This window comes from Pseudorasbora parva, chromosome 4 (assembly GCF_024679245.1).
Source record: "Pseudorasbora parva isolate DD20220531a chromosome 4, ASM2467924v1, whole genome shotgun sequence".
NCBI classification, from domain to species: Eukaryota; Metazoa; Chordata; class Actinopteri; order Cypriniformes; family Gobionidae; genus Pseudorasbora; species Pseudorasbora parva.
The window spans coordinates 18,899,078-18,917,276 of NC_090175.1; the positions used below are offsets into that span (position 1 = coordinate 18,899,078).

Genomic DNA, 18,199 nt, shown 5'->3' on the forward strand with positions numbered 1-18,199 from the left:
AGAGTCTGGAGGAAGACTGGGGAGAAAGAAATGCCAAAATGCCTGGAGCCCAGTGTCAAGTACCCACAGTCAGTGATGGTCTGGGGTGCCATGTCAGCTGCTGGTGTTGGTCCACTGTGTTTTATCAAGGGCAGGGTCAATGCAGCTAGCTATCAGGAGATTTTGGAGCACTTCATGCTTCCATCTGCTGAAAAGCTTTATGGAGATGAAGATTTGGTTTTTCAGCACGACCTGGCACCTGCTCACAGTGCCAAAACCACTGGTAAATGGTTTACTGACCATGGTATTACTGTGCTCAATTGGCCTGCTGACTCTCCTGACCTGAAACCCATAGAGAATCTGTGGGATATTGTGAAGAGAAAGTTGAGAGACGCAAGACCCAACACCCTGGATGAGCTTAAGGCCGCTATCGAAGCATCCTGGGCCTCCATAACACCTCAGCAGTGCCACAGGCTGATCGCCTCCATGCCACGCCGCATTGAAGCAGTCATTTCTGCAAAAGGATTAACGACCATGTATTGAGTGCATAACTGATACATAATTATTTGAAGGTTGACTTGTTTGTATTAAAAACACTTTTTTTTATTGGTCGGATGAAATATGCTAATTTTTTTAGATTTTTTGAGAGTTTTTAGGAGCTGTATGCCAAAATCATCAGTATTAAAACAATAGAAGACCTGAAATATTTCAGTTGGTGTGCAATGAATCTAAAATATATGAACGTTTAATTTGTATCATTACATTATGGAAAATAATTAACTTTATAACAATGTGCATTTTTTTTTTAGAAGGACCTGTGTGTGTGTGTGCGTGCGCGTGCGTGTGCGTGTGTGTATATATATATAATATATAATTTCAGATACAATTAATTTTTAACTTTTTGCCATCCCTTCTGATAAATATAATAAAGTTATAAATTATAACAATATAACAAAATATAAATGACTTCATTAAAGTAGACATTCCAGGCTTGATAAAGAGATATCTGCTGTGTCTGTTAGGCAAGTTTTCTCTGAGTTCATTTTCACATCCATTACAGACTGGACTTCACAGGGAGACAGACGTGAGAATGTATATCCTGTTCCATTTCTTTAGTTAGCGAAAAGCATAACATTTAGTTATTATTTTGAGTATACATAAATAAAAAGTAGACACTTTAAGCTTTGTAAAGACGTATCGCTCATGTCAGAGAGGCCAAAAATGACAGAGTATTTGAAGTTGTTTTACACTGTCACGAGGAAAAATCCAGAAAAACATGCAGACGCGTTCGTCAGGTTCAGAGGGTTAAACACTGCAACAGGCGATCCATGAACTATCACCAGTGCACCCTTGAGCAAGACACTCAGGTTGTTAAGACACATTACTGCCTCGGTAATGAGTGTACTTCAAGCACTTTGGATAAAAGCATCTGTTTCTTGACAAAAAAAAGTACTATGATTCAACTATGGTACTAGGTACCCATTTAGCAGATACTTTTATCCAAAGTGAACTAGAGCAAACTTATTATAGGGAAAGTCTCCCTCGAGCAAACTAGTGTTAGGATCCTTGCTCAAGGGTACAAAGATGACAACTTATGGCTCAGTCCCTGAAGAGTTTAAAGCACCAAACTTGCACTTATGCAGGAATTAAATGAGTTTTAGAGTTGGGAGGGGAGATGAATGGAGATGAGTCTTTATAAATGTTAAATTGTCCCCAAATGTCTAAAAACCAACTCTTTTTTTTTTTTTTTAGTTGTTGTTTTTTCTGTGTCATGTATAGTCAGATGAAGAAGAATGGTGTTACTTAACAAAGTAAAATAGTTATTTAATTAACCAAAGTAAATACAAGAAATCTAAATCTGGTCAAACACAAATGAAAGTGTGCATAGCAAAAAAAATATCAGGCTCATTACGGAAAGGAAATTAGGAGCTTAAGGAACATGGTGATGAACTATATTCAGACAGGCATGATCGTTAATTGATGTCCACAATGGGAAAACTAGAACAAAGGAAACAGCTAACTGAAGAAAGACGAACTAAAAGTCCATGGAAATCAGACTAAACTAAGCACAAAGTTATATTTGGAAGCTTGTTTCCACCACAGAATAACAATTCAGAATTGCGAGTTATAAAGTCAGAATTTTGACTTTATAATTCTGACATTATATCTTCTAATTCTGAATTTATAACTCGCAATTCTGACTTCATATCTCCCAATTCATGACTTTATATCTCGCCATTCTTACTATATCTCACAATTCTGAATTTGTATCTATCAATTCTGACTTTATATCTCACAAATTCGACTATATCTCAAAATTTTGACTTTATACCTCTCAATTATGACTTTATATCTCGCAATATCTCCACATATTAAGTGCTATATGACTACTTTATTTTTCCTTTGCCATCATTGTATATGATAAGAAGTCATGTCACATCAGAGGGTGTTTCTCTGAGCTAGTGGACCTCCTAGCGGAGTAATTCTGCAGTCATAGGGCCAGTCACGAAACTAAACCAGGCATTTGTCAGACCTCTCCCCCAGAGGCGCACCTCTCAGATGCCACAGAGTGCTTGAGCTCCCATAATGCTCTGCCACTGAGAACTACAGAAAGACAAAGAAAGAGAATGAAATGATAACACAAAAATTAAAAATTGAGGTATATAGAATTTCAGCTGTTTAGAAACTAGATAAATAATAATACTGTGGTGTGAGAATGTACCGCATTGAACTTATACTCTTAATTATCTATTCCTATTCAATTAGCAGTCCGCACACACATCCCCATACACCACTTTGAGCTATGTGTCATCTGTCATCACATTCCTAATAAATGTGTCTGTCAAGTCCTCCCTCCCAGCTCTCTGTTGACGGATAGCTTACTCCAGGATGCTCCTCCAGTGCACAACACTTCTCTGAACATATGCTTAAGCAAGCTCTCTCTCTCTCTCTCTCTCTCTCTCTCTCTCTCTCTCTCTCTCTCTCTCTCTCTCTCTCTCTCTCTCTCTCTCTCTCTCTCTCTCTCTCTCTCTCTCTCTCTCTCTCTCTCTCTCTCTCTCTCTCTCTCTCAGTTTCAAAGTGCAAACAGAAACAATATTCCTGAAGTTCTTGCAATGTAGTCACACAAAGCTTTCGGATTTCTCTTATTATTTACTCTGTGTGGATGAGTGTAATTGTTTCTTTTAGCATTTGGCTTGTATGTATGACCTTGTGAGAGTGTTGGCACTGACTGCTATCCTGACGGTGTCTTGTTACTGCAGCCGCTTTGACTTCTCTTTAGAACTGTTCAGCTGACAGCTTCTCTTAATCTACATCTAAGAAATTCTCCCAGAGACAGACACACAGAGAGAAGCTCATAAATCTTGCCTGCTCTCAAACTAAAACTGATTTTCAAAGTAGAGCTCAGTTTTTTAACATTTCAGAATCAGTTGTACATTTCCCACATTTATGAAATTCTTGAGCAGAAATAGTTTGAACTTTAAACAATTGCCCTGAGTGATGTCTGCAGTCTGAAGAGTTTAGGTTCCCTCAGCGCTCTGAAACGTCAGGCTACTACAGTACAGTATATGACAGTCATCTTGAAATGCAAAGGGGATTGCTTGTGCACAGCATGTACTGTGGTATGCAAGCTTTGACATTTTATGTGACATCCTATACAATTCCCAGGCATCCACATAAGCATCTTAACACTGACACGTGTTTGCAATAAGCTCAGTTTTTTAAATATTTATATATTTATTCTGTGCTATATTCAATTTGAGAATAACATGACTGTATTTCTTTTAAAACCTTTGTAGTAAGTTATAGAAATATCCATATTTAAAACGTATTAAAGTAAAATAGCTACTGAAAATTCTGTTTCGGCCTTATGAAAAAAGCATAGCTGACATGACATAAGACTTCAGACAAATGTAAGCATTTTCAACTGCGAAAGGTACACTTTCTTTTAAAAAAAAGATATTTTTCTTACACAAACCCATTAATTGGCTTCAAATGGCCTTTACCCCCCCCCCCCCCATGTATTTGGCCTAAATTGCAATATAAAGTGTTTTCAATGTTTTTTTTTTTTTTTTTTTTTTTTAATAATTAAAAATGTAATTGATTTTAAAACTGAATATTATTATTATTATTATTATTATTATTATTATTATTATTATTATTATTATAATTATTATTATTATTATTATTATTATTATTATTATTATTATTATTATTATTATTATTATTATTATTATTATTATTATTATTATTATTATTATTATTATTATTATTATTATTATAAATGGTACATTGTAGAGCAATTCTTTTTCCAGACCAAGGTGATGGATAACGGACATCTTTCATAATCTGTAATATTCAGTGTTGCATTATAATATGCACATAATGCCATGTGGATCTATTTACATACTGTGTTATGATGCATAGAGTGCAAATCCATTAAAATAATGTGCAGGGCCATATACTTCCACATTGCATTTTAATGTGAAAAGGACAATGAACCATTTAGCTGAATATTTGCTTAAGTTGAGGTTAACTTGTTACTAATATTGTATATATTTTGTATTATCACAATTATTGTCAGACCCCCTGCAGTAACCCCCCCCCCTCCCCCCAGGCTAATGTTCACACAAGGGAAATATTTTGTAAATAAATAGTCATCCCTTCAAAAAATGAAAATTATTATATTTTCATAACATTGAACCTACAGTTAGATTGAATTGATTCATACTGGCGCAAATCTGTGCATGTAGTCAATGTCACAGAGACAGACACAGAAAGCGAGAGCCCAAGAGAGGCGCCACTCCCCGTTTTTTGCTTATAAAAAAAAAAAAAAGCCCTGCATTGCAGCGCAGTCAAGACTGAAGTCAGTGGGCAATACATTAATGCAGGCAGTGGGACTCAAGGCGAAAGTACAGCGCTCCTACTTGGCGATAAAGTCCTCAGTGGGCCTTCACCGATTAGGGATCAGGTTACACTGGTCCCTCAGTCTGTCATAGTGGAGTATGATAACAGCAGCAGCTGATAAACCCCTGTGCACACACCTCCTCACATCGGCTCTCATTAACAGTCTAGAAACACCTTCCCACTGTCTGTCTTTTTATTTCTATTTCAAGAAATTGGCAATTGTCACACTGCTACAGCGTCCATCACATCCACTCATAGATGCTTGTATTGACTCCAGCGTTCCGTGGTTCTCCATCAGAGACGAGACCTCTTTGTTATGCGAGCAATGTTATGTGGATTGTGTTATGTAAGGAACTGCTATTAAATCCTCAGTACTCCCATTAGAGTTACTATTCTTAAAATATAGCTTGCATTACGTGTACAATTTCAATGAACTAAATAAATGTGTATATATATATATATATATATATATATATATATATATATATATATATATATATATATATATATATATATATATATATATATATATATATATATATATATATATATATGGACCCACTTTATATTAGGTGGCCTTAGCTACTATGTACTAACATTGTAATTAAACATTTGGTACAATGCATTTATTGTGTACATACATGTTTTTACATTGTACTTACATTTTCAAAATTATCTGCATTTAATTACATCTGTAATACATTTCTGTAGTTACATTTGTAATTGCACAGTTGTTACTTCCCTTACACCTAACCCTACCCTTAAACTGACCCATACCACCACACCTGTCCCTAACTCTACCCGTATCCCACCTCAATATCAGCAAAAGTGCTTTGCAATATAATATGAACACTATAAGTACATTGTACTTACTTTTTGATGTAAGTACATAGTAGTTAAGGCCACCTAATATAATATAGGCATGTTCAGTAAAAACTTTTGGATTTTAAATAAAAAATAATGAATAAATGCTGTGTTTGTGATATGCAACAGCGGATCAGTTGCGGACTGCAAACGCAGCATATGTGGAAGCACTACAGGGTGTGGGGCTCCTGCAACGCGCACCGCACACGCTAATGTAAAGAGCTAATGTCTTATTCCTGTAATTACACAGAAGATGGGTAAAGTATAGCTCCATCATTGTTCAATGTAAAAAAAAAAAAAAGGTAATTTATCTGCCAATTTTTTCTTTTTGCTGTATCTAAAACATACCGAACCGTACCGAACCGAACCGTGACACCAGTGTATCGTATCGAACCGAACCGTGAATTTTGTGAACCGTTACACCCCTAATATATATATATATATATATATATATATATATATATATATATATATATATATATATATATATATATATATATATATTATATATATATATATATATATATATATATATATATATATATGTATATATATATATGTATATATATATATATATATATATATATATATATATATATATATATATATATATATATATATATATATACATGTATGTATATATATATGGAGGTCTTGAGGCCGAAACGTTGCTAATAAACGTTTTTGATATCTTCGATCTACGCACATATCTATCACCAACAGGTGTGCAATGGTAATGTCAATTAACTAGGATAAATATTAAAATTGATTTGCCGACTTTATTGCACAATGCACATTTCTTAATATTAAACTTACAATGTTTTAATATCACTACCAGTAAGGGTGGTATGATCACTGTATAATATCATCTTTAAATGTAAGATATTTAAAATGTAACTAAAGTATACTTGCAATAGTTCCATTTTGGCACAATCAAATATACATAAGTAGGTTTTTTTGGGTAACTACACAAAGTGTATGAAGTGCAAAATTATTGTTCCAATTAAGCAGACTATTATATGTGTGTGTTTATGTGTGTATAAATGTATTTGTAGTATACTTATACTAGTAGGATGGATGGATGGATGGATAGATGGATGGAACGAGTAACAAATTATAGGTTCTTAATTTCTCCATATCTTTTTAAGGGACTTGAGATAGCACAATGGGCGTACCTTTCAGTTTGGCCAGGGGCAGAGACATTTAAATCAATTCTGAAGCTTTAACCTAAATGCCATCTATCCAGAGCAAGAAAATAATTTCTCTGGCTTTCTCCACTCTGCCCTAAGACCTCTAAAGGGGGAGAGGGCTTTGCTATCAGATTCATTTACAGACATGACCGGAAGATCAAACAGCACATCTCCGCTTCCTCTGTTTCTTTCTCTCCATCCCCTTTCCCTTTCAATATGTCATTGTTAATACTCTATAAGTTCTGTCACTTCATTCTTATTTGTATTGGCTGCCTTTTCTGCTAACCAGGTACAGAAGCATGTTTATCCTGTGATTGCCCTTGACATTTTAGTAAGAGACGTTGAGCACTTGAACCAAAGTTATTGTCGCTATTTGCAGAAAATTCTAATTTTAAGACTGAACGGCAAATTATAAGGCTCTCATTGTTCGTTTTTGATAATTCTATTTTGTCATGTTCTGTTTTTTTTTTTGTTTTTTTTGTGTGTGATTGTAAATATTGAAATATCTTGGTCTCTGAGTTGTAAAACAGGAATAATACCAACAAAGGTTTTCAGAAATTGGTGGAGAATGCGGGAATAATTCAACAGCATAATGAACTGCTCTTGTTTTCTCGGATTAAGAAGAAAAACATCTGTCGGCTTTGTTCTGAGCCTTACACTGAGTAAATTACAAAATATAACCTAATTCCATTGGCAGTTTGACTTTCTATCGATGTGGCATCTGTTTTCATGTTCTAGCAGGTGCTTAATCCTTATAAATACACTTTTCTGTTTATAAGTGAAATTAGCAAACACAAGCTAATCTCATCCCTTAAGATCTCCCCCATTTACGACAATGAAAGATATATCCTCTGGCTTGGCTAAGTGCATGCTTTCTTACTTATTTCGTCTTTGTTTCCTTCGGAATTTGACTTGATTGAGTTTGCTATGCTGATTTTTACCGGTGCTTCAATGCCATTTGGATGAAGAGAACAAAGGAATAGAGAGAAATTGGGAAGAGAGGCAGAAAGACAGAAAGGGGAAGATGACAGGTAGGATCACAAGATTTCCATTTTTTCAGTCCCTCTGAGCAATTTAAAGCAAAGCCTTCCTCTCCTCAGTGTTTCCAATTTTTGGCTTGCTGTTTTTGTAGTCTGCGAGGAGTCGGCGCCGCACTCCATTCGTCAAGCTTTTTTTTTCCAATTTAGTCCTGAGATTACATGACTATAACTTCAATTCTGTCTTTGAAAAAGACATTAGACATGAGGGGATTCTCTGTGGACTAGGCCTACTTGTTGTACGGCCAATGCTTTTTGCGGTTTTGGAACATTTAACACGCTTTTATGAGTGTGTTTGATTTAACATGTTGGAATATTTGTAACATGCAGTGTATTAAATAAAGGTTTAAAGGTCTGCAACCTGAAAATGAGATTTCCCCCAGTAAACAGAAATTAATCTTACTGGCATAATGATGATAAGATGCAAAGGGAACTGACCCTAAAATGCCATGGTCGATGTCAAAGGAAAATAATTACAGCTTAAATAATCTGAATAAAAAAAGCAGAGACGGATGACTTGCTCTCAAGCTCCGTGGGAACTGAAAAATTAATTATAAGAAGGGGTGGTGGAACTGAAATGCCGTCAAACTGAGTCCCAGTTTAAGATTATTAATATATTCAAATACCAGTATGGTAGTGTTCTTCTTTTGTAATGTAGTCCTTTTTTAACGCACATCTCTAGTTTTTTAGGGCATATCTTTATTCAGTATAACCAGAAAATGTATAAATTTTGGTCACTTTTTCAATTTAATTTTCCCTGGGGTTGCACCCAAACCATTACGAAGACAAGCACACATCCTTTACCAGAGGTTATTAGAGACAGAGCGCCAAGGTTCATTAAAACATTTCAATTAAATCATCGGCACACAGGGAGAAGGATCATTACCTACGAAGTGTGCTCTGTTTTCTGAATTTCATGCTCAGGTGGCCAAGAACTCCTCCACTGAGTGCTGCACATTGATTGAAAAGATGACGTCCTCATGCTTGGCTCTGGTTCCATGGCCTATCCAACATCTCAGCGTGGCCTTAAACTTCCTTACATGCAAGCGAGAGGGGTCATATTTTACTTTTTTGTGGCAGTTATTGAATTACACAAGGTCCTTGAAACAAAAAATAGTTTCTCTTACAAATTATTTTGTGACATTTTCCATCTGGCATGTTTTTTAAAAAATCTTCCCTATTGTACCTTCAAATGTGCATTCTTTTTTACCAATCAAAAGAGTTTTAGAAATTAAACGAGTATCACTTTTTCAGAAGATCACAGGCCTCATGTGCATAGAAACTGTCCTTTATTTGATTTTGCATTCATTTCTCAAATGTGCGTGCCTGCAACTCAAAGAACGAACATACGCACGAAAACCATGCATACGCCTCTGTTCCAGATATAAATTCTAAATCACAAATTATCTTGAAATTGTGCGCAGATGAGCATTTTTTCTACGCCTTGTAAATGCTGCCTAATAAATGTTAGCGCACACACACACACACTAATGTAAAATGTGTGTACACACGATTTATAAATACATCACATCACCAGTTTAGTAAAACAGAAAAATAAATCTTAGGAAAAAATGGTTCAGTGACAAAGCGCCCTTTATGTCAAAAATGTTCTATAAGGAGACATTTCTTAAATTGTTGTATAATACTTTAACGTTTATGTGTTGTTTACCATATATTTCAGAATATAAGACCCCCCTTTTTGAAAAAGACTTTTTAAGAACTCTTGTCTTTGAAAATAATTTTCATATAGCATATGTTTCATATTCAGACGTATTTTTGTTTGTTTTTAAAGCATGGTAAAAACTGGTAAAATGTACCAACAATCACATATAAACATTTTATAGCATAGCTACCATAAAAATAACCTAAAGTTCTCATTATCTCTTTCAGATTTCAATATGATTGATTTCTCACCTTTCTTATGTACTGTGACAGATGCTGGCATTTATTTATATATATATATATATATATATATATATATATATATATATATATATATATATATATATATATATATATATATATATATATATATATATATATATATATATATATATATATATATATATAATATAATATATATATAATTATTATTATTATTTTTTTTTTAAATGGCTCCAACTGAAAATTTTCTAGTGAGTGATCACATCTAAATTTTTCAGATTGAAATTCTGTGAATTTATAATTTTTTTCACTTGGCCAAATTGAACATCTGTGAATTTATAATTTTTTTCACTTGGCCGAATTAAAATTCTGTGAATTGATGCAATTTAATTCACAGAAATTAAACTAAAAAATGTAAATGTGATCAGTCACTTGAAAATGTTCAATTGGAGACCTGATTTTTTATTTTTTATTTTTATTTTTTTTATTTATTTTTTACAGTGTACAGCAGGGGTGGGCAACAGTTTTAGTCTGAGGGCCACAGTTACTTTGGCAAAGTAAACGGAGGGCCACACAGGACAATTGCAGTTAAACATAGCTACATGATTAAATCGTACAAAATTATTAAATGCAGATATGTATAAGGCTACAGTTACTTTGACTTTTGCCAGCCTAATTCAAGGCCTGATAAATATTTTTTGCTAGGTCTGTCTGACATAGACTACTTTAAGGTTACAATAACTGGATTTACTACACTACCCCCTGCATATTTTTCAACTCTCATTCAAACCAGCTGTTGCTATTCAAGATCAAAAACTATTAACAAAACTGCAAATGTATGTATGCAGATCACATTAACATACAGACATACAGGCAATCTGGCTTGGAATTATCTAATTTAATTGGGGATACCTTTATCACTAAATGAAAAAAACATAGTCAGCTTATTTCACTTGTTATTATTCCTTTATTGTAATTTCTTTTCTTTTTTTTAACAAATGTTGTTTAAAACTTTTATGAAATGGAACACAATTTAACTGCAGGTCAACTTCATCACGTATGCTTGCTTAAGGTTTAAAGAACAACATGGAATGGTTCTATGCTTCTCACAAAATTTAAATTTGATTTAGCTGTATCATCATCCCCCGTGAAATTGTTAAGGAGGCTTAACTTTATACCATCAATGATCAATACACACTGATAACTATCTTAATAAAAAGATAAGCCAGTGTCCTTTATTATGCATATATTGACCCTTTCACGCTTAATTTTATTATTCTAACTGACTCCCCAGTGAGTTTTTTCAAGGCAATTCCTAGTTAAGATTGTTCCCCCTTAATGTTTCCATGGCTATGTGTCATATTTGTCACGTGACACCGCACCGACAATAACACTGTATTACAGATGCATCGCTTTTATTCCCAGAGAATTCGGGTCATCAGTTTCTCCTGAAATACATGCAAGAAAGTGGCCAACAAACTGTGACAAGAATAGAGTAAAATTCCACTATGTTTGTTTGATATAATATTACTTTCGGAAAAAATATATTTGAATAGATTCTTATTGCTGCTTCCACAGCCATCAGTGTGTATTTTACTCCCAATGTATTGTTTTACTCGTGCTTATGTGTATTGAAATGTCTGAAACCTAAAATTAACATTATGAGTGTGAAAAAAAACTGCATAGTTGTGATATATAACAGCGCTGAGGCTGAGCTTGTCCGTCTCTGGCTCAGTGCCAACCAACGAGCAAAAGCACAGTTTGAATCCGGCATGCGACATCACTGAACATTCTAAATACCATGCGGGACCGTACTCTCAGGGGCACAGAAGTAAAAATCCCATATATGCGATAGCGATCAACAGCTTAAACATTTCATTTGTAATCCTGAGTACAAAAATTCAACTTCCATCCAAATTGCCAGCACAGAGCACATCGCGGGGGCCGGATTGAAGCACTATGCGGGCCGGATCCGGCCCCCGGGCCGTATATTGCCCATGTATGGTGTACAGTATCTGATCCTGGGGATATGAATATTATTTCCTTAGACCAATCACAGGCTGAAAAGACATCAGTTTCTTCAAGTTGGAGGGCAATTTCTAATCTATTACGCTGCATCATTGGATATTGATAGGCAAGTGTGTCAGTACTGTTACATAGCCGAAATAAGAAATGAGGCGCCCTGCTGACGGGTAAGTTCTGCTTTTTGGCAATATCCAGTGCCTTAAGCTCTGGTTATATGCAGCCCCTCATTTGTTTTTTGGCTATACATAGGCTAAACACTTGCCTGTCAGTTTCTTCCATGTGCCCACTTTTAGGACCGCTGCAAGCATTTCTTTGACTGTTAGCATTCTTTTTGGACTCGCCATCTTCTAACATTACAGTCTGACACACCGTATTTCTTGGCTGCTTAATGTGAGTTGTTTGATGGCTCGTATTTGTGAGCATTTGGCTCTCACTGTTGTTGTGGGTGTATTACTGACATGTAAAAGTTTAGACGCAGAATATAAGACAACCCCATTTTTCATTTTTTTTTTTTTTTTTCAAGAAAAAAAAAGCATTGTCTTATATTTGGAACAATACAGTATTTTTTGTTAATAAACAAATATATAATATATAAATATTTACTAAAGTGTAATTATGAGCTGTTCTTGCATAAAATATACAGCTAAAAATGAATTAAAAGAAAGCACTTGACACATGCCTTTAAGGTTCTGTTTGCAGTGAATCGTCGCTTGTTTCACTGGCCGAGCTGATTACTGAAAAGGTGCTGATTTGTAAACGTTAATAACTATACGTTTTTGTTGTTGTTGTTGTTGTTGTTGTTGTTGTTGTTGTTGTTGTTGTTGTTTTTTTGTTGCATATTTAGGATTGAGAAAGAGTAAGAAAAATCCAGTTTTTAAGACATGTCCCCTTTAAGAGCAGCTCAAGTTCTGACTGGCCAACTTTCTTGCCAGTGATGGATAATGCGTCGCCTTTAGCCATAACTCATCATTACCGTCTGCCCACCATGGCCTAGCACAGGGTTTTTAATTGTTTAAGATATGTGCGTGCCTCACTGAATGATAATTATTGCTTGTTAGTAGTGTTTCCCATCATCCATTAGAGGACATGTGCCGTGGGAATCTACCCCATTAGAATAGCCCACAATGTTTTTTTGTTTAGTTTTTGTTGGACTGCATGTAACTGTGAATGATGCTGATGAGTGTTTCTGCTAAACTAAAATCATCTATAAAAGTCACAATGAAGCAATTCCTTTTTTTAATGGAATATTTCATTTATTATAAATTATTTATCTGTGTACATTTTTAAAAAATGAATGCACCCAAAAACTTTAATCAAAATCACTTCCCCTCCCTCTTGCAGTGACATCTCTTCTCTTCTCTGATGCGTTTACATGGCATGAGGGCAGGACAACCTGTCACTCGCATGAGATCACAGCAATAGCAAACACAACCATCCAATTCATTCCTAATGGACAAAAATCAAGTCCCACCCAAACATTTTTTTGCTTGTTTGAGAAGTAATTTCACTCATATATACATCACAAAAGATTACGGTGACTTCTATTTCATGCCAACTTTAAATAAAACGGATTTTATAGCTATAGTTTGTAACCTGAAGGTTGCGGGTTTGATTCCCAAAACCGGGGGGACACGACTAAGGTGCTCTTGAGCAGGGCACCTAACCCAATCGCTCCACAGCAAACAATAGTTGCCCACTTCTCTGTGTGCATATGTGTGCACGTGTGTGTTCACTACTCCTAATTGGTGTGCACTAACATGGATGGGCTACATGCAGAGTATGAGTTACCACTCCCTCATACTTGGCCTTTACATGAATAAGAACATGTTGTTTATTATAATTATACATCTTTTCTCTTACCTTGAGGAAAAATTAGTGCCTATGTGTTTTGGGTTGATGTGATACTGGCTTATACTTAGTGACCAAACGGTTGCTAGCTTGATCAATGCAATTAGCAATCCATGTGATTTCAGCATTGTGCCCCTAAGCAAGGCACTTTACCTTTAAGTTGCTTACTATTCCTTTATCTGTTGTTTTCTTTGGTAACACTTTAGTATGGGGGACACATATTCACTATTAACTATGACTTTTGCCTCAATAAACTCCTAATTTACTGCGTATTAATAGTTAGTAAGGTAGTTGTTGTAGCATTTAAGTTTAGGTATTGGGTAGGATTATTAAGGGATGTAGAATAAGGTCATGAAGAATAAGGCATTAATGTGTGCTTTATAAGTACTAACAAAGAGTCAATATCCTAGTAATATGCATGCTAACAACCAACTAGTTAATAGTAAATAACTGAACCCTAAAATAAAGTATTAACTTTTCTTTTTAGGTATTCTAGAATTTGCAGATATTCTGTCATGAAAGGCCAAAACATTTGTAGCAACATAGCTAACATTTCATTATAATAGAGTAGATGTGTTAGGTTCTTTATTTTATGGCCTCTGTGACATTACCGCTCCGGAAAAATGCTAGTGAAAGGTTTGGAAATGTGCCATCAGACACTTTACCTATGAGTAAAATGGCTTTTTTTTTGCATTTAAGATGGATGTCATTGGTAGCTTTTTCCAGGTATTACAGACCCTCTAGAAGCATCCTAAGGATCACGTGTTTACATATCGTGGCGCTAATGCCCCTATAAACGTGCCTTCTGTTCAATTCTGCTGCGCTCCATCTAGCTGTTTTTAACACAAGAATGCACTTAAGCTCTCCATTAGAAATTGCTGGAGTTTACCGATTGTAAATGTCCTAAAGTAGGAGCTCCAAATGCAAGTTTAAGTACCGGACAGTTTATGTCGGACAGCAGCTGATCCCACGTCTCTCTCTCTCTCTGTCTCTTTTCTCTAGCTAAGGAAGGCTGTTATGGACCACATATCTGACTCTTTTCTGGAGACCAACGTGCCTCTGCTGGTGCTGATAGAGGCGGCCAAGAGTGGTAACGAGAAGGAGGTTAAGGAGTACGCGCAGGTCTTCCGCGAACACGCCAACAAGCTGGTGGAGGTGAGTAACATATAACACTCCCTCATCTCATTCAGCCCAAGCGGATGATTCTTATCTGGGGCACCGCAGGCCACTATCAGTCAGAGCACGAGGTGGCCTTTAGGAAGTCATCTGCCAAGCCAAGGCAATTTAATGCTGGAATATGGTGCAGTGGAGTTCAATTCTGTAATGACAAATTTGTGTTTGATAACATGGATTCGGATCACAGAGTGGGAATGACACCAGGGAATGGCTTTAACATTTCCCCCCTCTTTAATATCTCTCGTGACTCGACTTCTAAGATGCGGTTCATTCCTATTATCGAAAAGCAATATGGTGACTGAGGTAACATGGTTGAATAGGAACGAGACGTTTATCTGAAGGGTGGTGTTGGAGGTTAATATGTCAAAAATGCAAAGGGGCATGCAACATATACTGAACAGAACTTTTTAAAAAGATGTTATGAGTAAAATTGATACATCCTGATGTCTTCTCCCACTTCACATACTAACTAGTGTGGGTACACATGTATTTCTAGCTAAATAAAAATAGGATATACAGTACACAATTTCATAGCTTATCTATGCAGTCCAACCGCTACATTTTATTCTACAAACTTAAATGAGAGCTCCAAAAAACTTGCCATCAAAGCCTGCGAGTGGCATCTAGATGCTTGCTTTCCAAAAAGAGAGCTTAATGAGGAATCTGCTTTTGACTTAGCGATATCCAGCACTTCTAGAGAGATCAAATTCCAAAATATATGAACTATTAATGTGCTTGAATTAGACTTCAAAATATGAATATTATTGCATTCAATTACATTCACATATTTTCTAAAAGAGTTTGTGTGTATTGTGGGCCATGATTTATATGACCAATTGGAAAACTAATATTAAAGGTTGCCAAATGTAGTTCTCAGACATTCTGTGGCAGTTATGAGACATATAATAATGATAATAAAAACATTTTGGTTTATTGACAAAATTAATTTCTGATGGGATTACTGCATTTTGCTAGTAAATATTTTGTTCACATCGCCTACATCTAAGTAATTTAATTAGGGAACTGTTTTAAAGTTATTCCTTAATAAAGCTTTGGGTCGATAAGAAGTTTGTTTTTGAAAATCTTTTGCTTTTTTTCCACCTCAGAATTTAAAAAGATAATTGCAACGTTTTATCTCGCAATTGCGAGGTATAAAGTCAGAATTGAGATATAATCTTTCTTGTTTTTTTCTGACTTTATATTACGTAATTCTGACTTTATATCTCACAATTCTGACTTTATATCTCACAATTCTGACTTTATATCTCACAATTCTGACTTTATATCTCACAATTCTGACTTTATATCTCACAATTCTGACTTTATATCTCACAATTCTGACTTTATATCTCACAATCCTGACTTTATATCTCACGATCCTGACTTTATATCTCACAATTCTGACTTTATATCTCACAATTCTGACTTTATATCTCACAATTCTGACTTTATATCTCACAATTCTGACTTTATATCTCACAATTCTGACTTTATATCTCACAATTCTGACTTTATATCTCACAATCCTGACTTTATATCTCACGATCCTGACTTTATATCTCACAATCCTGACTTTATATCTCACGATTCTGACTTTATATCTCACAATTCTGACTTTATATCTCACAATTCTGACTTTATATCTCTCAATTCTGACTTTATATCTCACAATTCTGACTTTATATCTCACAATTCTGACTTTATATCTCACGATTCTGACTTCATATCTCACAATTCTGACTTTATATCTCACAATTCTGACTTTATATCTCACAATTCTGACTTTATATCTCACAATTCTGACTTTGTCTCGCAATTCTGACTTTATATCTCACAATTCTGACTTTATATCTCACAATTCTGACTTTATATCTCACGATTCTGACTTCATATCTCACAATTCTGACTTTATATCTCTCAATTCTGACTTTATATCTCACAATTCTGACTTTATATCTCTCAATTCTGACTTTATATCTCACAATTCTGACTTTGTCTCGCAATTCTGACTTTATATCTCACAATTCTAACTTTATATCTCACAATTCTGACTTTATATCTCACAATTCTGACTTTATATCTCTCAATTCTGACTTTATATCTCGCAATTCTGACTTTATATCTCGCAATTCTGACTTTATATCTCACAATTCTGACTTTATATCTCACAATTCTGACTTTATATCTCACGATCTTGACTTTATATCTCACATTTCTGACTTTATATCTCACAATTCTGACATTTATATCATTAAATTCTGACTTTATCTCACAATTCTGACTTTATATCTCACAATTCTGACTTGATATCTCACAATTCTGACTTTATATCTGGCAATTCTGACTTTATATCTCACAATTCTGACTTTATATATTGCAATTCTGACTTTATATCTCTCAATTCTGATTTTATGTCTCGCAATTCTGACTTTATATCTCACAATTCTGACTTTATATCTCGCGATTCTGACTTTATATCTCACAATTCTGACTTGATATCTCACAATTCTGACTTTATATCTGGCAATTCTGACTTTATATCTCACAATTCTGACTTTATATATTGCAATTCTGACTTTATATCTCTCAATTCTGATTTTATGTCTCGCAATTCTGACTTTATATCTCACATTTCAGACTAAATATTGCAATTCTTACTTTATAACTCCCAATTCTGAGAAAATCTTTTGATTCTGACTTTATAACTCACTATTCTGACTTTATATCTTGTAATAATTACTTTATATATCTCACAATTCTGACTTTATCTCACAATTCTGACTTTATATCTTGCAACTCTTACTTTACAAGGCACAGTTCTGAAAGACATAAAACTCGCAATTGTGAGATATAAAAGAAATGTCTAAAATGTTTTTTTCAGGATTCGTTGACTAATAGAAATGTGTGTGTGTGTGTGTGTGTGTGTGTGTGTGTGTGTGTGTGTGTGTGTGTGTGTGTGTGTGTGTGTGTGTGTGTGTGTGTGTGTGTGTGTGTGTGTGTGTGTTTTGCCATCCCTTCTGATCAATTTAATAAAAGTATTATTTCAAAAAATATATCTTGCAGACCACAAACTTTTAAATGGTAGTGTGTATATATAAATATATATTACTTGTCCCCCTCTTTTCCCTTTGAGGACGTCCTCAAAATGAGTTTTGACAGATTTAACTACATTCCGCGGACATTTACTGGAAATTTGTCCCCAAAGAATAGCTATAGGAACACACATACACAGAGTCGACCTGAAGGGAGTGCCGTTCCCTGACTTCATCAAATAAAATGTTCCCTCACTGG

At 34.8% G+C, this 18,199-nt stretch overlaps 1 protein-coding gene across 3 annotated transcripts in view; it reads left to right on the top strand.

The window, feature by feature from the left end:
• The window catches only part of ctnna2 (catenin (cadherin-associated protein), alpha 2), a 678,725-nt gene that overhangs the window by 580,439 nt on the left and 80,087 nt on the right, over window positions 1-18,199 (top strand). For all 3 annotated transcript variants that reach the window (XM_067441162.1, XM_067441164.1, XM_067441163.1), the window contains one exon: window positions 14,735-14,887. In XM_067441162.1, coding sequence (XP_067297263.1) covers window positions 14,735-14,887 — 153 coding nt within the window. The remainder of the gene's footprint in view (window positions 1-14,734; window positions 14,888-18,199) is intronic.